At 37.4% G+C, this 27,037-nt stretch overlaps 1 protein-coding gene and 1 long non-coding RNA gene across 2 annotated transcripts in view; one reads left to right on the forward strand and one right to left on the reverse strand.

The window, feature by feature from the left end:
- The window catches only part of LOC134294895 (uncharacterized), a 123,367-nt gene extending 115,798 nt beyond the window's left edge, over window positions 1-7,569 (forward strand). Inside the window, exon 2 of the long non-coding RNA XR_010001522.1 lies at window positions 7,157-7,569. This is a non-coding gene — a long non-coding RNA (uncharacterized LOC134294895). The remainder of the gene's footprint in view (window positions 1-7,156) is intronic.
- The window catches only part of kynu (kynureninase), a 146,886-nt gene that overhangs the window by 51,038 nt on the left and 68,811 nt on the right, over window positions 1-27,037 (reverse strand). The window contains exons 7-10 of the mRNA XM_003215097.4: window positions 23,750-23,824; window positions 19,401-19,547; window positions 1,943-2,041; window positions 848-921 (exon numbers count right to left, since the gene is read on the reverse strand). Of these exons, the coding sequence (XP_003215145.2) occupies window positions 848-921; window positions 1,943-2,041; window positions 19,401-19,547; window positions 23,750-23,824 (395 nt within the window). The remainder of the gene's footprint in view (window positions 1-847; window positions 922-1,942; window positions 2,042-19,400; window positions 19,548-23,749; window positions 23,825-27,037) is intronic.

The following is a 27,037-nucleotide window of genomic DNA, read 5'->3' on the forward strand; positions in this document are numbered from 1 at the left end:
TGGATTTGCCCCACATTGTGGTGAATCCATGAACTCCTGGTGGGATGTGTGGAGAACCCATCACTCCAAGTCCTGCATCGTGCAAATTGGATTACCTCTTATCCCATCAGATGAAGTGTCACTGCCTGGCTTCCCCTCATTGCTGGTAAGGCAGTGGTTCTCAACCTGTGGGTCCCCAAGTGTTTTGGCTTACAACTGCCAGAAATCCCAGCCAGTTTAACAGCTGTTAGGATTTCTGTGAGTTAAAGGTCAAAACATCTGGGAACTCACAGGTTGAGAACCACTGTGGTAAGGCAACATGGGAAGGCTCCCGTATTGCCGCAGTGGTGGCGTGCACCACTTCCTCTCCTCTTTCAGCACAGAGCCTGGCCAGAAGTGCTTGTGCTTCGTCTAATGGGCTCCATGGCAAAAGTGGATGGGATGCAACATACAATAGGCAAATCAGCCCATGTGATGAGATGGTGAATGCTTTCCTGCATCAGCAAAGAACTCAAGTTTACAGGTTGCAAATCAGGATTGATAAGGAGTGATTCGGGAATCAACCAGTTACATGAGTTCAAATCTACAGGGCCAGATAAACTGCACCTCAGAGTATTGAAGAAACTTGTTCATATACTTGCAGAATCACTTGTCATCATTTCTGAGAAATCTTGGTGAATGTTTGAGATGCCAGAGGAGTGGAAACCAACAAATATTGTCCCTCTTATCAAAAGGACAATAAAAAATCCAGCAAACTACAAGACAGTCAGCCTGTTTAGTTTTCATTTAAACTGAATGATCTCACAAGCAGAGAGATAATGCATTTTTTCCAATAGTAGGATAGATCTTTCATCCTTAATATACTCACGCTGGTTTCACAGTCTGGAAATGTTTCCTGTGAATGTAAGCACCAGCCAGACCTCCTGCTCCAGAATTCAAGTACTGAAAGATAGAAGTCAGCATTAAAATATCTTCTTCATTTTATGACACACATAAGAGTTAAAGTGACCTCTTTCTCTTTACAAAGTCTTTGATATAAGTACAATATGAATGTGAACCAGGGAGACAGACTTTCCTGAAAATAGCTTTCTCTCTAAAACTGCAAAGCCTCTTGCAAATATTGGCAAAACGACTGTTAAGTAGTTTCTTCAGTTGCTGTTCCATATTCTTAGAACTTCCTTTCCTTAGAAACTTGCAAAAAATTCAACTTTTGTAAGTATTTATTAAAGACTATTTTTTATTTACTGTTATCACACTATTGTTATGTGCCCACAAGTCAGTTACAATTTATGGCAACCCTATCTTAGGGATTTCTCAGCAATATCCTCTTAGGTTGTGAGAGTTTGACCTGCCCATGGCCACCCAGTGGGTTTCCATGTGTAATCAGGGAATTAAATCATGGTTTTCCTTAGTCCTAGTCTAATCCCCACACCATAACACAATGCAAACTGGTCTGTGTTAAATAAACAATGGACCGCCAACGTTTAATCTTCTGTTCTACTTGATTTGGAGCCTTTGCAGAACCAAATGAAAATGCACTATATACCCATGTATAAGTCTAGAAATGTTAGTCCAAACATCAATCCAAAAAAACCTGGGTTGACTTATTCATGCTTCAATGTGTACTGAACCATAACTATTATCTAAAAAAGAAACGATCCTCTCTTCTGATTGGTAAAAGAAAATAAATAGTATATCTTGGGATAACTTAAAAGTAGACAGACCCCTTGTACTTTTTCTGTCATGGTGCTATTTTTGGCCTTTTAAAATGTCTGGGTTAGGAAATGGTAGCAGCAGTCAGGGGTGGCTGGCTCCCGAAACAGCAGTGGTGATTTCCTTTTCTGCAAAATGACTCTCAAGCTATTCATGGGTATTTTGGTCCCCAGTACCTGTCCTCAACAGATACATGAGGTTAACTGATGAATTATATGAGTACATAAGTAAGACCTCAGACTTTTCTTACCTTATAGGAGCACCAGCAAGCAAAGTCTATTCCCCAGTCATGTAAATGTAGTTCAACGTTGCCAACTGCATGGGCCAGATCAAATCCAACAAAGCAGCCCTTGTAGACAAAAAAGCAGCATTAGATTTGTTTATTGAATACAGTAATCATTTGAATTTCAATACAGCTGAATGTGTGTATTTTTAGACAACAATAAGAATATAATTGTATATAAACATATTTTAGTTTGACAAACTGTCACTATGGAATTCAGATTATTTCAAAAATGTCCCATTTTTCATTCCACGTATCCTGAACTTCCTTGATCTAGTGCCTCTGCACACCACACACACACACACACACACACACACACACACACATATATATATATATATCAAGGTTTGATATAATGCTTCCTCTGATTCAGAAATAGCTGAGCTAATAAGGTAAGTTACAATCACCTTTCCCAAAAGGTAATGAAAAGTCAAATTTTATGTTTAGTGAAAATTAGGACTAGTCAGCCTCAATCCAATTGCAGAGTCATGCAATTTGTGGGACATAACGGATGGTATACTGGCCTTCTAACAGAAAAATAATGTGAAAGAAGGTTCTAGACCTACTTTTGTATTTTATGTTGAACATATGATAGGTAAAGCTAGATTAGTCTCTGAGGAAGGAGGCATGAGAATTGGAGGGAAGTACATTAACAATAAGGTATGAAGACAACACTATATTATTAGAAAATAGCAAAGATTTGGAGCAACTCCTGAAAAAAGGCAAGGAAGAGAGTTCAAAGGCAGGGTCACTGCTGAATATTAAGAAAACAAAATGAATGACCATTGATATTTTATTTAACTTTATAGCTCCCGGTGACGCAGCAAGTTAAACTGCTGAGCTACTGAATTTGCTGACAGAAAGGTCGGCAGTTTGAATCTGGGGAGTGGGGTGATCTTCCACTGTTAGCCCAAGCTTCTGCTAACCTAGCAGTTCAAAAACATGCAAATGTGAATAGATCAAGAATAGATGCTAACGGTGCTCCATGCAGTCATGCCAGCCACATGACCTTGGAGGTGTCTACGGACAACACAAGCTCTTCAGCTTTGAAATGGAGATGAGCACCAACTTCCAGAGTTGGACATGACTACACTTAATATCAGAGGAAAACCTTTAACTTTACCTTAAAGCAGATAATGAGATACTGAGGTAGTCAAAGACTTCCTATACCTTGATCAGTCAAAATGGAAACTGCAGTAAAGAAATTAGAAGAAGACTGCAAGTTTTTAGAGAAGGGAAGTGGTCGAGTTGACAATGACATACTAGATCACTGGTTCTCAACTTGGGGTCCACAGATGTTTTTGGTCTTCAACTCCCAGAAATCCTAACAATTGGTAAACTGGCTGGAATTTCTGGGAGTTATAGGCCAAAAACATCTGGGGATCCCAGGTTGAGAACCACTCTACTAGAACTACCTATGAATTTTGGTAAAAGGAGGATTTAGGGTTACCTCTGAGGACAAATGAAAAAGAACTGAACTCATAAATTCTAAAGATGGGAGATTGGGTCAGAAATCCCTAGGAGAGAGTCTAGAAAGTTAAGTGAATTTGGTTCAGTGGAATTAGCTTAATATTATCACTAGGTAACATAAAAAGTAAAATGAACAAGTTGAAAGTCAGAAAATGACATCAGAGACAGCTATGTTAAGTCACTAAAATTAATTGCCAGTCTCAAACTGCAGTTCATGATATTGCACATCGTGCTATTACCGTGTTTCCCCGAAAATAAGACAGTGTCTTATATTAATTTTTGCTCCCAAAGATGTGCTAGGTCTTATTTTCAGGGGATGTCTTATATTTCCATGAAGAAGAATTCACATTTATTGTTGAACAAAAAAATGAACATTTATTATATACTGTAGTTGTCATCATAAACCAGCATAACCAGACAAACTGTGAATCCTTTCAAGAATTTCTTGTTACTACCATTATTTCCATGTACAACTGGTATGTACATTTACCAATCCTGAATGCTCTGGTGTTCTGTTTGGCAGGCATTGGGCATGCTTCCAAACAAAAACTTTGCTAGGTCTTAGTTTCGGGGAGGCCTTATATTTAGCAATTCAGCAAAACTTCTACTAGGTCTTATTTTTCGGGGATGTCTTATTTTCAGGGAAACAGGGTATGAAGGAGTCATTAAGGGAGGAGAGGACTGGAAATTAATATCAACAAAAATTGTTTGAAAGCTGAGAGTATGTCAGATCTGCATGTTTGTGATTCCATCTTCGCCTGCTTTACCAGGAAGTATCTGATTCAACTCTCAAGTGTTTCCAGTTTTCCTTCTCAGCTATGCCTGCAGATGTTTGCTACATGATCTGCTCTCAGGAATTATAAATCATTCATGTTGCTAGCTTCAACACCTGCGTCAAGCACCACCAAAGCCCACCTAGCCACATAACTCATAGAAGGCGCCATCTAGGTAATATAGCTATAAATTACTCCAGTTTCAAACCTACATGTTTTAATCCTGACCAAATGAGCAAAGCAAGATGTTTAGCCCCAGAGGAAGCCCAAGCATTGTTGCTGTGCTCAATCATGTCCGATAATCAAGAGTTGTGCTCACCTATGTGTCAAATCTCTGAGAAAGATGTTTTCTAACAAACGTATTTATTAAGAAAATAACCCTTTTAAAAAGGACTTTTTTTGCAGATTTCTGAATATGGTGTGTGTAAGAAGTGCCATCTATAAACATAAAATATAGACAGTTTTATGGGCTCCTTAGGGATATTCTCAGACTGAATTTGATCAACTCACCGGCATTCACAAGTATAAAGTGACAATCTCTAATAATAAAAGTTACCTGGTGACCCCAATTCACAGATGTGTTGTCAGTTTAAAGATTAATTATCAACGTATAGTTGTAATTGATTTATATTTCAAAAGTCCATCTTTTAGACAGGAATCAGATATCTTACAATGTTCCTATTTCAGGTTCTCATTCTCATTCTCTCTTCTTCTGTGTCTGATTCCGATAGTAAAGGTAAATGTTTTCCCCTGACATTAAGTCTAGTCGTGTCTGACTCTGAGGGATGGTGCTCATCTCCAGTTCTAAGCTGAAGAACCGGTGTTATCCTTAGATGCCTCCAAGGTCATGTGGCCATCATGACTGCATGGAGCGCCATTACCTTCCTGCCAGAGCAATATTGATCTAGTCACATTTGGATGTTTTCAAACCTCTAGGTTGGAAGAAGCTGGGGCTATTCCAATAGATTCCGACAAATCTTAATTTTTTAATTTATTTCTGCTGGATATATCTCTTACAAGTGGAAGCAAGTGAACAGACAGGGTCCCAAAACTCTGTCAAGAATTTCCGATTATTATTTCAACCAACATAACCTTGTATACAATTTACTTGTGATTCTGGAAGAAATTATAAAATACAAGTTTTGTTTTATATATACAAATTACCACTTGATGGCAGCATTTTTAAAGTAAAGAATAATACCACATTTAGAAGTAAAACACTGAAGTAAAAAAAAAATGATAGTACACGTTATGTATAGAGCACCAACTGAAGAATATTTCACTTAAAAAAAAAAGACTTTCTATAAGTGAAAGAATTAACAGCACGGGCATTAAAGTCCCAAATCTTTTAGCCAATAACAACATAAAGTCTTTAGAACCATCAGCTTCTGTCTTTTGCTTCCACTAAATTATTAAAACAATACTTTGGTATATTAAAGCTCCTCTAAACTATCTAGCTTTCAGAAAGTAATTGCATTTGTAAGTGTGACATGCTAATTCTAATGAAGCCACTAATGAGGCTGTCATCTATAAAATGAAGGGATGAACTTGCAGGCCTCATCATTTGCCAAATATAACTGGAAATGATGGGTGAAAAACTAAATAAGGGGTGAGCAGAGAGTAGGCAGTAGTTTACTAATGGATCACAGTTTGAGATTCATGGGCAGAATGTTGGATTTGTTGGACTCTGATCTTTGTGTGTTCCTAAGAAAGATTGTGTGATGGATTACTTTAAAAGATTAGCCATGGCTTGATCTCAAATGTGCAGTTTTGCTTAATAAATCTAAAACACAAGGGGAAATCATGGAGCTTGGAAGGTTGACAGCTATCCATCACTACAGAATGCTGGCAAGTAGTAACTGTTTACAAGGCTCTTACACTGAAAAGCAGAGAAAAATATACAAGGACTAGGACCACATACATTTTTAGCTTAGGCCATATCTATACAATCCAAAGAATGTAGGCTCACCTATCAGGTGATGTGGCAAGTCTAGAGGACACACAGCTGAATTATTGCATGTTGCATCAAGCCATGAATGAGGATGAAGGGGAAACAAGATTGACTCCAGATCTTCCTGGAAGCTCTGGAGAGATCCTGAAGATCTGGAGGTGTGAACTGCTTGACCAGGCTGGATCTGGTCCCAATCCAGTGCACATGTTCAATAGACCCACCACCACATTATCAGCCACAAGAAGCTCCCTGGCAGAGGATTGCTGGTGATATTGCTTCTGGTGAGTCAAACCAGAGTGCTCAACTATGTGATCAGGAAATATGCTGCCACCAACAAGCCTCTGCCAGAGAGTTGCTTGTTTTTGGTGATACAGGAGCAGCAACCCAAATGTGCCCTCTGGCTGGCTGGCCTTCTGGATGGTCAAAGAGCACCGGAGACACTCCCAGATTGCAACTCCCAAGCAATTTACCTTTGATTAATTAGATAAGTGCATACAAGGACTTAGTGCAAATGAGATCAAATTGATCTAGTAGGATTCCAGCTCAAATGCCACTTGTGCTTTCTCTTTCTTTGTTTCCTGTAACAGTCAGACATACTTTGTATGTGTAAGTGAGCTATAATAATCATATATCTGCATTGGCTTCCAATTGATTACCGTAGTCTATATAAGATGCTAGTTCTGACCTTTAAAATTCTTTACGGCCAGGGCCCATTGTACCTTAGGGACTGTCTCTCCTTCTCCCATCATCGGAGGTCGCAACGACCATCCCAACGAGACTTACTTTATGTACCGGGTCCTAGAGAAGTGCACTTGGAAAGGACCAGATGCAGAGCTTTTTCTATTTCTGCCCCTGCCTTATGGAATGCCTTGCCGCCCTATATGAGAGCCATGCGTGAGTTAGGGCCTTTTACCCTAGCACTCAAGACCTGGCTCTTTACTAGAGCTTTTAATCTATGTTAATTTGATCAATATGCTTACCTTCAAGGCCTTACATGGTTTAGGGCCGATGTACCTGAGGGACCGCCTCACTCCCTACAAACCCCAGAGATCCCTCCGTTCTGAGGACCAAGATCTATTGGAAGTCTCCAGTTTTAAGACCAGCAACTAGACGCAGAGCCTTTTCAGCAGTGGCGCCATCTCTCTGGAACACCTTGCCACCTGAAGTTTGTGCCTTGCGGGACTTGTCGGCCTTCCGCAGAGCATGTAAGACACACCTGTTTTGGCAGGCTTTTGAGTTCTCTTATTGATGTTTTAAAAGGTGCTTTTAGGATGTTTTAAAGATGTTTTTTAAAGATGTTTTAAAGATGTTTTTAAATTGTTGATTTTAGCCGGTTCTTGTAAGCCGCCCCGAGCCCTAGGGGAGTGGCGGCATATAAGTTTGAAAAATAAATCAATAAATCAATAAATATTTGTATGTATGTATTTTTATCCTTTACAATTTTATCTTGTAAATCGCCTAGAGCATCTTGGATGGAGGGCGATTAATAAGTAATTAAATGATGATGATGATGATGATATATCACTGAGTATTACTGATTTTATTTTCATGGAGTACTACATGACTGAGTTAAAGAACTTTTGAGTAGAATCATATTTTGCTTTCTTCTCGTGCATAGCCAAGGAGAAGTGATCAGAAATCCTTCTTGTTACAGAAGGTAAATATGATTTGTTAGAATTAGGTAGGATCAAACTGTAGTTTAAGATCCTAGCTTGATAAAATATACAATTTAATTTAAACATAGATTATTTTGCTTCCCTCGACTGTGTATGTAGCAATAAACTGGTGAAAGTAAAACAGGAATGAGGTTTTTCTGGTTATCTCCTTATGATAATACTGGGCTTTCTGTTTTTCCTAGTCATCAAGTACTGTATATCAAATTATGATTTATGATCCTGGTTTCGTAATTAAATATTAATTTAATCAGAGTGTATTCTTCCCTCTTCTTTGGATGTTGCAATGAACTGGTAAAAGTAAATCAGAAAGAAGGTTCTCCTGGTTGTCTTCTTGTGACCATATTGGGCATTCTGGTGAAAAGCTAGTGATGGACATCCATAGTTAATTATGAAACTTCTACTGAAATTGAATTTACCAAATCAAATCAATCAGAATTCAATATTCATAGCCATGATGAAGTAGAAAATGAATGATTTTTCTTCTCACAGATAACCTCTTTAGAATAAGTGCCATATAATTTAAATTAGATTATGGAAGAATTATATTGTCTTTAAAAATAGCTCAACATTTTACTTACATTTTACACAAAGCGAAAACTGCATTTACTTAGATGAAATGGAACTAATTTGAATCTTTCTCAAAATGTGGCAAGAAAAATGTCATTTAAGATTGATAACTTCATTTGAGGATAGACTTGTGAAAAAAGGTGATGACAGCATCAGTCAGAGCTATAAAATTATGAGACTTTAGTGTATGTGTACTTGGGGGAGAGAATAGTCCCTGCTGCAACCAAAAAGATCAGAACTATTAGCAAAATGTTTTCAGCAAATAGAAAACTGAAATGTCTACTCTATAGGTAAGAGGTGAAAGTTCACTTGGAACAAGCTTCCCTGATGGTTGGCTTCCTTGAAGTCCACAAATTGACCCATTATAGAATAATGCTAAGCCTTAGATTTCATTCATAAAATGAATCTAACAATTTCAGCGACAGAGTTGTCTGTGAACTACTGGCTTCCCTTTATTTACCTCTGCCTCCCCACTTTCATTTCTTTTACATTTAAATTGAGGGTTGGGGTGGGGGATGAAGGGGGTAAAATATGAATTGTATTAAGCTCAGCCTACACAACTTCAGATTCAACAAAAAAAACATGAAGAATTTTCTTTTACTGCTTAATTAATTGTCCCAGTTATGTTGCAGCTCGTTTTTCTGCAAAACCTGGAGTTAGCTTGTTATATTTCAGCTCACGGAATCCCCAATAAGCTTGTCTATCACCAATCTCATTCTGTATATGGTGTTTCAGTGATGGTAAGAGTACTTCAGTGTCTGTTTATTCAGTGGGTGGTTAAGGATTTTGACAACTAGTGTGCTGTTGCAATTATTATTATTTATTTGTTCACTGTATTTAAATATAAAAAATCTAGGTCAATGGTGAGCTTATGCCTTGCAGATGAAATCTGACCACAATGTGGAAAAATGCCGAGTTACACAATGAAAATGGAAGAATAGCTTACGGTGATTTTTCAAGCTTAATTTAGTTCATTTAATATTTAATAGTGAAGCTGTCTATGTGCAAAGCTGTTCTCTGTGACAATAATTGAACTCAAGAAAGTGATATCAGACAAGCAAAGAAAATAATTAGCTAAGTTAGTAAATACTAGGCTACTGGATTTCTTTACAGCTTTTTCAAATTTGCCAGTATGAAGACTGGGAACATTAGTGACATCTAGGGTAATGACAACCAACATGGCTTATTGGACTAGGGCACTGGGAGATACAGGGAGATTTAGGTTCAAGTCCCTGCTTGGCCATGAAAACTCAGTGGGTGACTTTGAATTAATCATATTGTCTTAGAGTAAGGCAAGGGTAAACCCCTTCTGAACAATTCTGCCAAGAAAGCCTCATGATAATTTCACACGGGGGTCTTCACAAGTTAGAAATGACTTCAGGGAACACAACAACAACAAAACCTGAAGTGGGCCATGGGACCAAGCCTTTTCTTTTTCTGCCCAATAATCTTCAAGCAGAAGACCAGACACAGACATACTAGTCTATCAGTGTCTGAAACCACCTTAGTCCATCGCACATCTTCATCTGCACTATCACCACCAGTTTAAGTTTCCAGACTCACCCTAAGCCACACTTATACATGGACTTACCGATTTTATTGCATTTATTCTCAAACGTATAAGGACCTTATCACACTAGCTAGCAAACGTGGTGACATGGCAGACGCGGCAACATTTTTACCATCACACAGGGCAAGTGTCGCCCAACCGGGGCAGAAGAGCCTGCCTGGTTGGGGGTGAGGAGAGGTATTACTACTTTATGACTACCATTACAACTCAAATTACAGTAAGATATCTGATGATAACCATGATAATAATCTGCTTGCCTGTCAAATGTCCAAATGTCAGTACTTCGAAAAATAAATTCATTATAGTAGAAGGAAGAATCCCTTTTACTCAGGCACAGAAACTGACTTGAGCTGCAATTGAATCTTATTTTAACACTGCACTGGTTCTCTACTGCAAATGAGGTCAGCAGCCTATTACAATGCAGAAGGAGTGCCACATGGATATAGAGCTCTGTTCTATTATTTTGACATTGACTGCCCCCAGGATCTGTAACTTCAAGCAACTACTTCCTTTATGTAATAATAAGTCCCAAGGTTTCATTTGTGTGACATCGCTGGCTACCATTTTTTATACGAACATAGAATACATGTCTTTCATTACCCAGTACATATATATAAGTACATGTATGTGTGTCTTATTCAAGGCATTTAGAAATATACCATGAAGGTGATATATTAATAACGAAATTCCCCTATTACCATGCACAATGGAGATCCTTCTTATAGCAATACCAGAGGCGCTCCAAGTGGCCAACTACTGGTCAAAAGACATTTCGTATAATGCCAAGGTTTTTTTAAACTGTGTTTGTGTTTTAAGATACATTACAACTTGTACGCTCGGTTCGCTTCTGACACGATAAATAAATAAAATAATGATATACTTTTAAGAGAACTCCTACATAGAATAAATATATGGCAAACATTGATTTGGAGCTGGGTTATAAAACGTGTCATGACTTAGACAAAGAAAAGACCATATGCATTGCATGGAGGTTGCATGGGTCTATGCAACATTGCACTAGCTAACACTTGCTTCCTATAGCATAATGGGAATTTTTTTCCTGTCTCTTTTACTAATTTATCTATCAATATCACCTGAAAACCTGCTGCAGAAGGTTTACAAGGTTCAGCAAAAGATTACCACTTTGGTTCTCCTGACTAAAGCATTCTGTTAGAACAATCCTATTGGGACCCACCGTAGAGGTGTTGCAGATTGAATATTCTTATTCCAAAAGGCCTAGGAACAAAACTGTTATGTAGTTTGATTTTTTTAAATTTTTGAATACTTTCATATACATAATGAGATATCAGAAAGCAAAGGTATCACTATTTCAGTCACCAAGTGGATTTGGATTTTTGAGTATTCACATTTTAGAATTTTTGAATAGATAAGAGATAAATTATATTGCAATATATTTGGCACTCAGAAAAAAGTGCCACATAATATTCATGTGCTTGATTTTCCATAATAGTTCGATACCTCCATTTAATATATTAAAATTATTTCCAAGTACATAGGCATTAGAGAAGAATTCCATTAAGAATTCATGAAAATTCTACTGAAAAAAAATTCATGGATTATAAATCTATGACCTAACTTCTGTTCATGAATACTGATAAAATAAAGTTGCAGCAAAAATATCCCCATGCAGTATTTTTCTCATGTGCCAGTGATAAAAGCATGATTTAGATATTTGGACACAAATCAGCTGATAAACTTTAATGGAAATTCTGAGATCTGCTCTTTCTTCCAAATGTAACTTTGAATTCCAAATATATATGAATATGTATATCATGTATATAGACTGTGATATGCCCATATATTGGATTTTTTTATTCTAATATGCACTCCCCCCATATAAAAATCTCTAGAAATGGGGTGCGACTTAGAGTTGTGGGTCCTTTTTAATATATATAAATCAAGGTTTTTTTCTATTGGTGGCACTAGATATAGTGTGTATCTTCCAATCAATGGCATCTTAGAACTGAAGAAATAGGGTACTTTATTCTGATCTAAAGGTAAAGGTTTTCACCTGACATTAAGTCCAGTCATGTCCGTTTCTAGAAGTTGGTGCTCATCTCAATTTCTAAGCTGATGAGCCAGTGTTGTTCATAGACACTTCCAAGGTCATGTGGCTGGCATGACTGCATGGAGCACCGTTACCTTCCTGCCGGAGTGGTACCTATTGATCTATTCACGTTTGCACATTTTCGAACTGCTAGATTGGCAGAAACTGGGGCTAACAGCTGGAGCTCACTCCGCTTCCTGGATTCGAACTTCCGACCTTTCGGTCAGCAAGTTCAGCAGCTCAGCGGTTTAATCCACTGCGCTACCAGGGGCTTCATGAGTATGATTCGGATCATACTCAAAGTATTTTAAACAGTATAAGTATTTTAAACAGTATATAATGAGACATCTAGCTAAATTCTCATCTTTTTTAAAGATAAGCACTGACAAGATTTCTTGACTCAAACTCTAAACTATCAACACTGTTTAAATCAAATTAAATAAACCAAATCAGCAACTACCTGAACAGGAAAGCCATATGACAAGGGAATATTTGAGTAAAAAAAATATGGAATTGTTAGTGGTTTTTGAATTCCTTTTCAATCTTGTTTTTGTTAGGGGATTTTAAGCTATTCCCATTTTGTAAACTATTTTCAAAAACACTTTTTTCCTTGTTCATATGCAAGTCTTTTATTTTATGCCACATAGGAGACTCAAATTTCCATGCATTTATTGTGGATTTTCAAAAGAAAAAAAGTATTTTGATTTTTAACAGCTGTAAAATTTATCTACTGAGAGAATCATATCGTTTCATCCAGTTCATCAAACAAAGTCTCCCTTCTCCTTTCATTGTAATATTAACATTAACCATCTGTTCCATTTTTATGTGCAGGAACCAAATAATGTCTTATTCTATTAGATGACACAGAAGAGGGAAAGCGAACACACATGTGATCCCAGTGATTTGGACTCCTGCAGTTACATTTCTCAGGGCTTTTTTTTTTAATGGAAAACAAAAGTTTTTAATGGAAAACAAAATATACACAATAATTCCATTGGGGAATAGCAAATATTACTGTTTTAATAGGGAATCAATTACCTCCCAAATGACAAAACAGTCAATGTTCCTTAGTGTGTGCTGAGCAAATAAAATGGATAACTAAATGAATAAAACAGTCCTTCAAATCAAACTTTGCATAAATTAACCCATAGAACACATTAATTGCAAGAATAGTTTGTAAGTTTTCTAACAACATGGCAATTAAATGCTGTACATGAAACTTGGGACATATCTGACCAAGCAATATCAGAGTGTGTTAGGAAGGTAAATGTTATTAATAAGGAAAAACATACAAACCAAGAGAAGCAGCACAGTTTGGTTTTCCTTGAAATCTATGAGGAAAAGCAAGATTTGTCCCCATTTCTCCTCTCCCTCCTGCTAAATTAACTGAGTGTAGCAAAACTACAAGGAATTAAGAAAGGACAATGTAAACTACAGTGGATAAGATTGGAAGTCAAGTCTTCTTTTATACCTTCCTTTCCTTCCCCGTACCCATCCCTTGTAGATCTTTTTTTGATGGTGTTGCAAATTGTTGTACCCATTAGCTACCCCATCAGCCCCTCCCCTATTATTCCTACCTGTCTCAATCTTTTATATTGTAAAAAAATGAACTTTTTGTTTTTATTATCAATAAAATTTGTTTTTTTATAAAAACTAAAAATTTAACTGATGAATAAATTATTGCACACACCTGAATCATGACCACAGGTTTTTTAAAACTGTCCTATCCACACTGCTCTTTAAACTGTGGGTTCCAACCCCAAATGGTTCAATGTTGGGGTTGCAAAAAATTGGCAACAGTGAAAGCCTTCTGAACATAAGCTAGACATTTACACGGATCTCTTACCACCTCTACACATGGCCCTTTTGGGCCGTGCCATTGCACTGCTAAAGGGAAGGCGCATAGGGAGGGGGGGCATGGTGCCCTGTGTGCCCTCCATTCTCCTCTCATCACACAATGAGGATGGGACAGAATCTGTTGTCACCCTTTCCCTCAAATGGCAGAAATGGCAGCAACGCACAGCAATGCCTCTCCGCTCTTTCTGCCATCAGAGAGCAAAAAGGGGAGAAAAGTGCAGCTGCCTATCCAAACAAATGCGGGTAGCTATCCAAACAACACTTTCTTCCCTGTAGTGTTGAAGGAAGCATCTTTCAACGCTTCCACACCACTTTGGGAGGAATTTGGGTAGGGCCTGCCGTACATCATGTGATGGCGCATGACAAGCCCTTTCATGTCGTGCATAAAAGCGGCAAAACAGGGCAAAAATGCCACATGTGAAGAGGTCCTTAGCAGCAATGTGCCGAGCTTAAATGGGTATTTTCAGAAAATGCTTCAGCCATACTTCATAAAAAGGAAAATCAGTCAATTTAGCACCTCTGTCAAATGCTAATTTATTATCACTAAATGTTTGATTTTTAGACCTATTTTATATACCCTGGGGCCATGAAAAACATCTCATGCAGGGGAAAATGTTTAAGAAGCCCTGATCTATCAACTGGATGGCCCCGGTCTCTTTAGAAACAGGCCTCCTTGCCTGGAAGCAAATGATGAACAAGCTCTCTCTAGAACCTTTTTTAATTAAGTAAGGTTTGAATTTTAGTGACAAAAGCCAATGCACTATTTTGTACATACAGCCAATAGTTTAAGTGGAAATCTCCTTAAACAATGGAGTGATATTTAGGGGCAAGTCAACTTATTATTTAGCATTGCTAGCATGTTTAGTGTGAATTTTCTCATTTCACTTCTTTTTAACTCCCATAGATAAGGCATATCCAGGAAAACACATAGCTTCTGAAATTCTGTTGACCTTTTGATAAGAAACCTAATTGACAATTGTTCTTTCAGTTTCCTGAGGTTAAAAAGAATCCCTGAGATATGTCCATCGAGCCTGTCTTTTTAGTAAACTCCCCAAGGCTGAGTCACTGAAAATGAGTTACCTTGTGGAGGTGATATACTCAGTAATCTGTCTGTCTCCTGTTAAATTGCTGAGCTGAATGAAAATAGTATCAGTGGCACCATGAGCACCCCCCCCCCCTTTCTTTCCTTGTAGAAAGTAAAATATTGCAGATGCCATTAAATAGAAGGGAGAGTTGCCATTGCATCAATTACTGATGAAATACGCAAATTCCTCTTCTCTTGTTGCAAATTAAATACAATCTTGCATGACAATATGTAATGTGATGACGAAAGAGATAATGATAGATTTCAGTTATATCAAATTAGCTTTGCAATTTCCCCTGTCTTTGGACTGATCCCAACTCACTGAAAATAAATAAAATCAACCAAAGGAACAGGACAGTCTGGACATTCCTGTAGAGTCACAAGATCAGTGTGCATTGACAATGACAACCTGCTACATGCATAGAATCTAACTATTTCTTTATAAGATTAAAAGGGTTCAAGACTTAACTCACATAGAAATATATGGAAAAAAATACTCAGCTTTACCAGTCTAATGGTGCATCTACATTGTACATTAATGCAGTTCAACGCCATATTGCCATGATTCAATATTATGGCATAATGGGAGTTGTAGCCTTCTCTGTCAATGAATGCTGGTGCCTCACTGAAGCATCAACTGAAGTCTGAGAGTAAATGTTTTCCTGTCTTTTGCCTTATCATAACATTTACAAAGACCCCTACCATTTGACAGCAGCCAAGAGATCCAAGTGTGCTACTGCCAAAGGAAAGAGATGCTTCACCAAACAAATATCTCAAACGTCTACATTTCCACGTTGCCTGGGAGAATAATAAAGCAGGGGCAGTATTCTTCGTGTGGTCATTGCTGTACCTTCAAAAACAGCCATTTTTGTAGACATAATCTACAAACCTCAGAGTGGATATTTTCTCTCTATTTATATGTCATCACTGCCCCTTGAAAGCATTGTAAGATGTGTTGTTACATGCTAGCTATTTTATGCTGGGACCTGCTGTAAGGCAGAAAAAGAACACATGCATATTTTCAATTAATGACATAATAAATGATCCCTTGTTTCCCAGGTATTTCATGAAAAGAATGATGGAATCCCAGGTGTTTCAATTGAAAGCAAAGATGTGTCAACACCTGTAAAGTTATTAGTGAGTGATGATTGTCCTTTGTTTTCACCTTTCTATCACTTTGTTTGGACTGTGTGCCCATGCCTTTTGCTTCCTTCTCACATGCAAAGACATCAGTTCTCCCTTCTCTTAAGAAATCAGTATCTCATCTATTTTTGCTATGAAAGGAGCAACCATGAGGCTCTAACTCTAATTGGTTGCTGCACCCACACATGAGAGCCAGCTTTTTGGACCTCTTGTAACAAAGGTTAGGTAAACATTTTTTCTATCACATTCCAATCCTGACATGAATTTTCTGAGTGAATTAACCTATGTCTTTTTTCACACTTTATGAGAGCATCTGGAGTAATTTCTTCTGTTTCTACCATAACTTGATACTGCAGGGGCCTTGCTGTAATCTGCTTGATATACATACAAAATATTTTTACATGGGTATTATTGCCTCTCCTGCATGAAGTGGCAAGGTACAAGATGTCAAACAGGCCTAGGGAACATGTTAGCCAAATCCCTCCAAATTCTTGGTGAGTTTATATGTTCATCATTCATGTAATTGTGAACCGAAAAAGCCAATGTTTTGCAGGTTAAAATATGGATGATGATGATGATAATGATTATGATTATGATTATTATTATTATTATTTATATCCCACTACTATCTCCCCAAAGGGACTCGGGGCAGCTGACAAATGGAACCAAGACCAATAATAACAAAGTAAACCAAGTAAAAACACATTCAAAAATGCAATAAACATATGATAATCTAATTAAACAATTAAACAGTAAAGTATAGAAACATCTTTAAAATAAATCAAAGACAATCTCAATAGCCAAAACCAGGGCTAGAGTGGGCATATCAAAATTAGAGAGGGTGGGGGAAAATTGGTATTATTTCCATAATTTTATCTATTACTTGCAATGTCTCCTAGCAGACATCAAGTCTCACCTAGCTTTAGCGGTATTTTGTCCCTACACATTTATAGGTTCATTTGTTGAGAACACCAGTTAGGACTGGGAAAAGAAACTGGTTGAAATGCTGGGACACCTTCCTATTTCTCTAGACTAATGGGGTGCTATATATACTGCACTGCACCAAGCTTATAGTGCAATTTCATATGACAGTTACACATCTGCTCCCCCAGCCTATTGCAGTGAATCACTACTGGTGATCCTGAAGCACTAAAGTCAGTTAAGTTTGCTGAGAAAGGAAGCTGAAGGATGACCCCCTTGCTGAAAATAGTCTAGTTGCTTCTTTGTATTACTAAAGCCAGTCTAGGGATAACAATCCAGGCTCCTGGAAGAATTAGTTATTATTCTTTTCCTTCCTTGGTAAACTTAAAGATGTTTCCCTGTCACACTCTGGACTTTTTCTACAGGAACTTTATGAAGAGGGTAAGATTCAAGTTTCTTCTCACCTCAGTATGTGTGGATGGGATGTGTGTACATATCCCAATGTGCAACCCCTGGGCCCCTCATTCACACAGAATGTGACCTTTGGAGCTGAAAAGATTATTGATCCCTGGTAGAGTCAACTCTGAAACATACTGAACAAGTTTAATGACTGAATAATTTCTTAGAATATAGCCCTACTTTTGTCATGTTTCACTATCTATAATTTCCAAGTCTATTTCAACCACACAAACTTAAAGCAAACCAATAATATTTTGTGAAATTAAGGCATATTAAACTGAACGAGAAAAGAATTGGATTGAATATCTATTTTGAAACTATTTGGCACAAAATTATAGAACACAAAACCCCATAGTGTGAGAGTCAGATGGGCATGACTATAATCACATCTAGCATAATTCAGAATTTGTATAAAGATGAGGAAAATTCAGAAAGTAGCACTGATGGAGGAATATAAACCTCTTGTCATTTGGGCATAAAAACCCTTTGTTAATCTCCTTCATAGATAAAATGCTTCTCACACCTCAGATGGGTAGCACTGAACTAAAAATGTCGTCTGAGAATTAGGGCGGAGATTTTTCACAAAAAAAGAATAGGAATTTGGATTATGAAATCCTCCGGGTATTTCATAAAAGGGTCATAAGTCACGACAAACCACTAGCTGGGCCTGGCATGGTACATTCAAGAGCACTTAAGAAGTGTGAAAGCAGTCAGTTTTAGAGAGCATTTTGAAGAATGTTGTTGGAAGTTAAGGGACAGAAAATGTTCAGATAGTAATGGAGGGGCTCATGTATTGAATGAGCAAAACACTAGGACTTTCAATTGTCATCTGCTATCCAGAGAGTGCTGAATTAAAGGTTACTGCTAAAGTATAATCTAAGGCACAATGATACTTTGATTTCTATTTCAAACACTCTTTGTGGCATTCACATAAGGAATCTCTAGCTACCTTAAATTAGATTATATTCCTTATACTAGCAAGTTGAATGTGTTTTAGATTTGCTACAGACAAAAACACGAGTGTTGTTTGTTTGTTAAGTGATATATATGAACAGTCACTGTGTTAAAAGCATCAATCAAATAGAAGCACAGTCTAGCCACAGTCTAAGAAGTAGCATTCCCACTCTCAATAGATTATTAGTTCTTCAAAAATGACTCTCTATTTTGGCTGAGCCTTGCTATGTAGTACAGTAGAGTCTCGCTTATCCAACTTTTGCTTATCCAACATTCTGTATTATCCAACGCAGTCTGCATTTTAGTAGCCAATGTTTTTTGCAGTCAGTGTTTTCAATGCATTCAGATATTTTGATGATAAATTTGTAACTACAGCAATTACTACATAATGTTACCATGTATTGAACTGCTTTTTCTGTCAATTTGTTGTAACACATGATATTTTGGTGCTTAATTTGTAAAATGATAATGTAATTTGACGTTTAATAGGCTTTTCCTTCATTCCTCCCTATTATCCAACATTTTCACTTAACCAACATTCTGCCAGCCTGTTTATGTTGGATAAGTGAGACTACTGTATATTAGCACAATGGCAAATTCGTTTGGGTTGCCGGATTTAATGGTAGACCAAGGGAATGATTGTCTTCATTTTCAGATATCACAAATATGCCATTTCCTACTTTTGGCATTATGTCCATTACTAAAAAGTCTAAAAGAATTGCATTGTAAATGTCTTTAAAACACCATTAGTATTATTTAAAAGACTAATCATTGTATGATCCCGAACAGCAGTCAGCCTGAATTTGCAATGAACTCTATTTTATTTCTACAGGCATTGCTGTTGTTGAAGCTTTCTGTGAGGTTGCTTCTGAAAGTGAGGCAGAAATGTATATTTCTTTAAAATTGGTTGTTAAATCCTTTAGTAGTTATACCTTTGCTTGACCAGCCTTTGTTATTTTTGTGATATCAAAGAGCTGTCCGGTGTAGTATTGGACACCACTGAACAGAATCACTGCAATGGAGTCCCCTTCCTTCTCAATTACAGCAAGGATATCTTCAGTTCTCAAGGTCTCCTCCCCCTGAAATAAAGTTAAGCACATATTTTACATCAGCGTTGGCAGTGACAAAACTGTCAGTTCTTGTTTCATAATCTATTTCTTTCTTTTTCTTTTTTATGATGTGCTTCGCTAACAGTAGAAAGTGATTAAAACCAAATCCTTAACATGGCAGTAATCTCCAAAAGTCAGAGCCCTGGAGTAACCTTTGAATGGGAGAATAATCATTAGTAACATAGTTTCAATGTGGTAAATTCCATTTTTAAAATATGTTCACTTTGTCTCCTTACATGCTTTGCTTGCCTGAACACATCAAGATGGCCTTAATTGGTTGATTTTTAAAAAGAGTTATATTCCAATGCAAAGAGCATATACAGAGGTGGATCAGCCTCAGGCTGCAGTGAACCTTCCTAGATAACTCTGGCACAGCTGGTTTCTAATGATATATTAGCCACAGAAAATACAGTCTCTTGGCTCAAACTTACACTCTTGAAACTGAGAATAGAAATTAGGGTAGCAGTACATGAACAAATTATGGTTTTCCATACGGTATGCCAGGCATGCTATATTTTTGTCTTCTGTTCTTATTCATTCATCTGGAGTCTTATTTTTTCTAAGCCGACACAAGATGAGATCCTGGCGATTAGCTTAGACAGTTTTAAAAATTCATGGTCTATCAATGGCTATTACTCATAATGACTATATGGAATTTCTAGCCTCGGAGTCAAATGAGCATGAAGAATAACAGTAGGGGAGAGCTTTTTATACAACTTGAAAGCTTAAGGCATTGTGGTTGAGTTGGCCCCAATAAAAATCAGGATACTGGACCTTTGGCATGTTTACTGGTTTGAAAAGTTACTTTTTGGACAACAGATCAAAAATCCCATAAAAGATTAATACACTTTCTTTCGCACAGGCCCCTCTCCCACCCAGAGCTGGTCCAACAATGAAGCGAATTAAGCGGTCGCTTGGGGCGCAAAACATACGGGGGCGCAGTTGAGATTGCTTTTTCTGTTGATTTCTTGTAAAACATGATGTTTTGGTGCTTAATTTGTAAAATCTTAATGTAATTTGATGTTTAATAGGCATTTCCTTAATCCCTCCTTATTACCCAACATTTTCGCTTATCCAACGCTTTTATTTTTCAGTGATTGGTTTGGGGGGGGGGCAAAATTCTGTTCTGTTGAAAATTACCTAGGGCCGGCTCTGCTCCCACCCCTTCGGTCTAGAAATGTTTGCACTTTGTCCGTGGGACCCAATGCACTTTAGAACTATACTATTGCACCTTAGTTTAAGTGACCCCTCCACGCTATCCCCTCCACCAACCTGGATGGTCCTTTTTATCTTATTTTATTTTTAACTGATTATATATGTCAAATGAGTTTTTATGGTTTAATGTATTGTTTTGTTTAAGGTAATTGTTTTGTATAACTGTCGATTTTACTGTGTTTTTATCACAATATGTTTTAACTGTTTTACTTGTCCTGTATTTTCAGGTTTTTGTCCCGTGTTAGCTGCCCCGAGTCCCTGCTGGGAGATGGTGGCGGGATAGAAAAATAAAGTTACTTACTTACTTACTATAAGCAGTGAGCTCACAGGATATGCTATCTAGAAGAATCCAAGAACTGTAGTCCAAAAAGGAACTTTTTAAAACAGGAATACAATAGAGTCCTTTATATGTGAAACTCCATGTATAACCAGTAAGCTCTTCTGTATGAGGGCGCTTCCAGACAGCAACCAAATCCTCACCAAAGTGGGTTTAAAAAACCCGCTTTGGTATGAATTTGGGAACACCCCACCCAAAACTGGACTTTCCAGGTGGGATGTCTAGATGCCATCCCAGTGACCCCTGGGATGTCATCTAGCCACCCCAACCCCCCACCCCAAAAGCCCTTAAAAGGAGAAATAACTTACCTGGCTCAAATTTGTCTCAAATTAATTCACTTTTACCGGAGGCATCGTTTGGACGCCTCAAGTAAAAGCGCCATAGGCACTGTATTTTGGGGCCTGCCTGGAAGCAGGTGTGATGTTATGGTCAACAGATCAACCACTAGTGTTGAAATTGCAATCTTAGCTATAGAATACCTATCAATATGTCCCAATCTACCTACCAATAGCTAATTTGTGATATGGGGATTGCAAGGCTTCTTTTCCTTTTAAATTTATTGTAATCCATGTGATTCACATAAGAAGAGAACACCCCAAAAGCCCTATAGAAATATATTTTAAGGTATAAAAATAAATCATTCCGACAGTGACTACTGACATCAAAATGAGAAGTTACAGAAAAGGGAACATTGTTAGACAACTGGGAAAACAAAATGAAGTAACACATCATTTTAAGGGCGAAGTAGTGGTGATCACTGTGAATTTTGAGACTCTCAGGCATATAGAGATGTTAGTATGAACCTCTCAAGATTAAAAAGTTCTGCCAGTCCTAACATACACACACAAATACATAAATGCAATAACTTTACAATCTTTTTATATTTTGAATTGCGGTATGCAGCCCCAAGGCTAAAAGGTTGCCTCCACTTTCTGCTGCATACTTTTCAGGCAAAACTCTATATCCCAGAGAAAGCTATTAAATTGGTTACTGTATTTATATTTCTGAAACAATAGGCATTATATCATCCAAAGATGTAAGAAAACCCTGAAGTCATTAAATATAAAGAAACTTCAACAATGAATGATTTTCATCCTTTAAAGCTTCTGCTTCATTTTCTCCTCTTAGCAAAGGATCATGTAAAACACACTTGCACCAAGGGATCAATTAAGCAGTGAAAACTTGAAATCAAATTAGGCATGCCACTGCAAAGACCCGGGATAAGATTTGCTGATTTGAAAGCAACTTCTATTATATTAATGATCTTTGAACATTTATCAATGACTTTCAGTAGCTTCTCATTTATATGGAAGATTTTTTTAATCAAAAGGTCATTATCAGTTCTACTAAAAAGTAACAAAAGTTCTTCAGGCCAAGGAAGGAAAGTAATACAATATTTTATAATGATCTAAATTGCATAGTCCTTCAAACAGGAACTCTACTGTTACTGTGCCAATATATGGAAAAGTGTATTTTCTCCTGAGGACTTCTTTATAATCTGTATGTATATGTGTGTGTGTGTGTGTGTGTATGTGTATGTATGTATGTATGTGTGTGTGTGTGTGTGTGTGTGTGTGTGTGTATATATATATATATATATATATATATATATATATATATATATAATTTGTTGCATTTGTTTCATGCCTTTCTACCAAAAGTAGCACTCAAGGTAGTTATCAATGAAAGTGGGAATTCTGTGGTTTTGATTGCATCTCTGTAAGTGGAGAGTCTGTGAGAGTTAGTATTGTGCAATTGTAAAATGTTCATATCCAGTACTGTTACTATGTAAAGTTCCCAATGCACATTACTGCTCAATGCGCAATGGGACTCATGCGCATTATTTTGGTCCTGGTGTACATAACATTGGTCTCAATAAACACTGGGACAATCTTCCTAGTTTACTGCCACTCATTTTTGCATTTCAGTAACCAGGTTTCTTTATGTATTAGTAACATAGCTAAGAATCTTATATAACCTTTTACATAACGCAACCTGGCATAAGTTATGTTACATAAAAGGCCATATAGATTCTGGCAGAAATTCAGTTATTAATATGTATGTATATTTTAAAAGGTTAAAATATTATAAAACATTAAATAATATTAAAATTATGTAAACTATTAAAATATTATGAAAGCATATCAGTAAAACAGAAATAAAACAAGCTACTCCACCCAAAAATTTGTTCATGAAATGTCAGCATACATATTTGATTCCACTACGTCCACAAGGAGCAGCCTTGCAAGCTTGGGAACAGTAACTTCTCTCTTTTCAGAATAATCTCTGTTCAATAGGTTGGATGAGTGACCTGGTATTCGGTCAGTTGGATAAAGATCCCCTCTTTTTGTTATAGGATTGCCTTGTTAGAGCCCCCCACCCATCATAAGCTGTTCAAACAAAGTGTGAAGTGCCAATAGTGAATCTGTATAATGCAACACGTCATGTGCTTCTTGTTTTGAGCAGAAGCAATAATAAAGCACTCTACATTATAAAATCAACATTTCCAGACAGATTGCAATGACAACTAAAGCAATAATAATATACTATAGACATCTGTGCAATTTTGACTTTTTTCGAATAAATAACAGGGTTATTTATTGTCTTAAATGCTACAAACCTTTCGTGGTTCTATCATAAGCATACACTTCTCTGTATCAAGCCCATGACATTGGAGTTGTGATTCAATTGCATACTGTAAAGAAAACAATCTAAGTGAGCAGATGTGAAGAACCAAATGATTTTTGAACATTCACTAAGTTAATATCATTTAGGTAGAATATCTTTGCACGGTGCTTTAAGCACTCTCTCCTTTGTTCTCCCTCCTTTCATCTGAATACTGAAAACTGACTAGCATGACTATTTTGTAAAATCTTTGCAAAGTGGTCCCACTTTTGCTTAATTACAAATTAGTGAAATGATCATGAGGTTTCTCTGCCCAGCATTAAGGAAAGTTAGTTATGATCTAAAGTATGGTTTATCAAGTAGAAATATGTGGGAAAATACATGTGAGGAATTAAGAAAAATAGATACGGATCTGAAACCAACAGTGGTTTTTTTCATTACTAGAAGGCTTGGGAACCCCAAGACCTCCAGATATTGATCTTCCCTAGTAACTGGATTTATGTGCTTGAAACCAACAACATTTGAAAAAACATAGGTTTCCAAGCTCTGCAGCAGTAGAAAACATTTTGCTCACGCAAGTAGGTCACTTGTCACTCACTCATTCCCTCTCCTCCACACTTTGCAGGAATGGGAGCAGGAGCATATAAAATGAATCTCCAATAGTTAGGTGCTCCACCATATATGACTGCAAGCCTTTTTCTCTATCATAAAGCCACCATTGGATATAACGCATAGTTACAAGAAAACAAAACACAGAATTATCAGCCTGACAGGCAAAAAACCTGGTGAATTACAGCAAGATAGCTGAACAGTATACACACCTTCATACATGAATTGAATTCTGCTCTAATGTATTTAAATTCTGTTATAGAACTATATTTTATTGTTTGATCTATATAACAGATGGAAGGTAGGCATGTTACCATTCCCCTTTTAAAATGTGGGTGAGGTATAATTCAATAGATCAGAATAGGGAATACTCTCCCAGCACAGAAAGAAATGGGAAGAAATTAGCTAATCTTTAGGTAGAGGGAAAGTCTATTTTATTGCAACTTTAAGTGCAGTGCAGCTAAAATTTTATGGAAAAGACTTTAGAAAACAGTTCCTGTTTGAAAGTATTTTTTTTCTCGTGTCAGGAACAACTTGAGTCGCTTCTGGAGTGACAGAATTGGTTGTCTGCAAGGACGTTGCCCAGGGGACACCTGGATTTTTTTGATGTTTTTACCATCCTTGTGGGAGGCTTCTCTCATGTCCCTGCATGGAGCTGGAGCTGATAAAGGGAGCTCATCCACACTCTCCCTGAGTGGAATTCGAACCTGACAGCTTTCAGGTCAGCAACCCAACCTTCAAGTCACGAGCCTTTAGTCCACAACGCCATCAGGGGCTCCTGTTTGAAAGTATCTTCCCCTATGATTAATCTTAGAAGTTAAGATCATTGGGGAGAGGCCCTGCACTAGGTCCCACCTCCTTCGTAAGTGTGATTAGTGGTGACAAGAGACAGGGCCTTCTAAGTGGTGGCCCCTCATCTATGGAACTCCATCCCCAGCAAAATTAGACAAGCCCCCTCTCTCCTGACCTTCAGGAAAAAAACTTAAAACGTGGATTTGGGACCAAGCCATTGATCAGTAATTTGAGCAATGAAATAAGTGATATGAACTAATATGTTTGACAAATGGAACGGCCCTGGATTATGATTTGGATCACATGATTTTAACTGATGTTTTAAAATGGATGTTTTTAACTGCTTAGATTTTAATGTATTTGTTTGTTTTATAATATGTAAATATATGGTATCGAATTGTTGTCTGTTGTAAGGCCGCTCTGAGTCACCTTCAGAGTGAGAAGGGTGGGGTACAAATGTGGTAAATAAATAAATCGATCAATGCATTCAGCCACCAAGATTCAAGGCCACTGAGAAGGAGAATGCTACCTCCATGATAGGTCATATGCTGCCTAACCAGAGGAATAAAGTGACCAGGCACAAAAGATGAAAAATTGGCAACTTTATTAACTATTACCTATTCAATTGGTTTTTTGTGATAAGCATATTCAAATTGCGGGGGGGGGGGGCATTTTGTTGCGGGAAGAGTTGAAGTGATCGGTCTCCCAGACTAGAGCCCCCAGTCTCCCCTGCATGAAAACACCATAGTCTAGGAGAGGAATCCCTAAAAGTTAGGGTTGCCAATAAACCTGAAGGCTAGCCAGAGGATGTAAGCCCCCAGGCCACATTGGCCCCTTGTAAAGGCAAAAGACGTAAAGACCACTCCTAAAGGCAGGTTTTTTTCCCCAGCCCCAAAATTGCATGGCACACTGGAGCAGTTCCAAATTCTCATCCTACACAAATAGACCAGAAGGCATATCACCAATTCACATACGAATCTCCCCCTAAGACCTGCTATAAATAATCGAGCAGCATCTGCCAGAGCCAAGTGGAATAGCTTATATATCTTTTTGCAAATCACCAAGAAACAGTTCATTGTCAAGGTCAGAAAGGTGAGCTCCATCATGTTGGAGTAGTTTAGGCCAATGTGTATGCAATGTAAAAACCCAAGCTGGGCGAGATGTCTGGATCACACTTTATCATTAGACAGATTACTAGTGTTGGTGACATTTATGCAGTTATGTTCCATACAGCATTCCAAACTGAAATGACCCTTTCACTAGACAATCACGTTTTACCAGAAACTTCAAACATACTGGTGTTTGAGTGCTGAGAAAATGAGACAATATCTCTAAAAAGAAACATGTCAACTGATTGAGGGAACACATTTTGAATTGTCCCTTATGTGAGTTGCATCTGGAGAGGTTTTTATAGTGCCTCAGTGATCAAATTTCTCATCAATTTCTAAGTGTTTACTGAGTTTGATAAAGTAGCAGTGAATCACAAATGTGAAGATTAATTTGCCACAATCCATGATGCATGGACTGTTGTCTCATTTTATAGCACATAAATGATGTTTGAATTAGTAATCTAAAGCACCATCGACAAGCATTTCCCTATCTGTCTAGGGATATGAAGCTGTTAATGTTGTGAGCTTTGTATTGATTTGGTTTCATAAAGTAAAACAGAAACAAGAATTAATAAAACATTTACAACCTGTTGTTGATTTAGCCCAACAGCTTGCTCAATGTCTTTAAAAGGACTAATCAATCAATATGGTCATTCAATCTTTCCTTTTGCAAGGTCTTTATTTGAACAAAAAGAATAAAAGCACAATCAGTAAAATATGCCTAGCCCAGAAGTACATGACCAGATTTCTTTTTTTATTTTTTAAGGTTATAT

The sequence above is a fragment of the Anolis carolinensis genome, chromosome 1 (genome assembly GCF_035594765.1).
Source record: "Anolis carolinensis isolate JA03-04 chromosome 1, rAnoCar3.1.pri, whole genome shotgun sequence".
Lineage (NCBI taxonomy): Eukaryota > Metazoa > Chordata > Lepidosauria > Squamata > Dactyloidae > Anolis > Anolis carolinensis.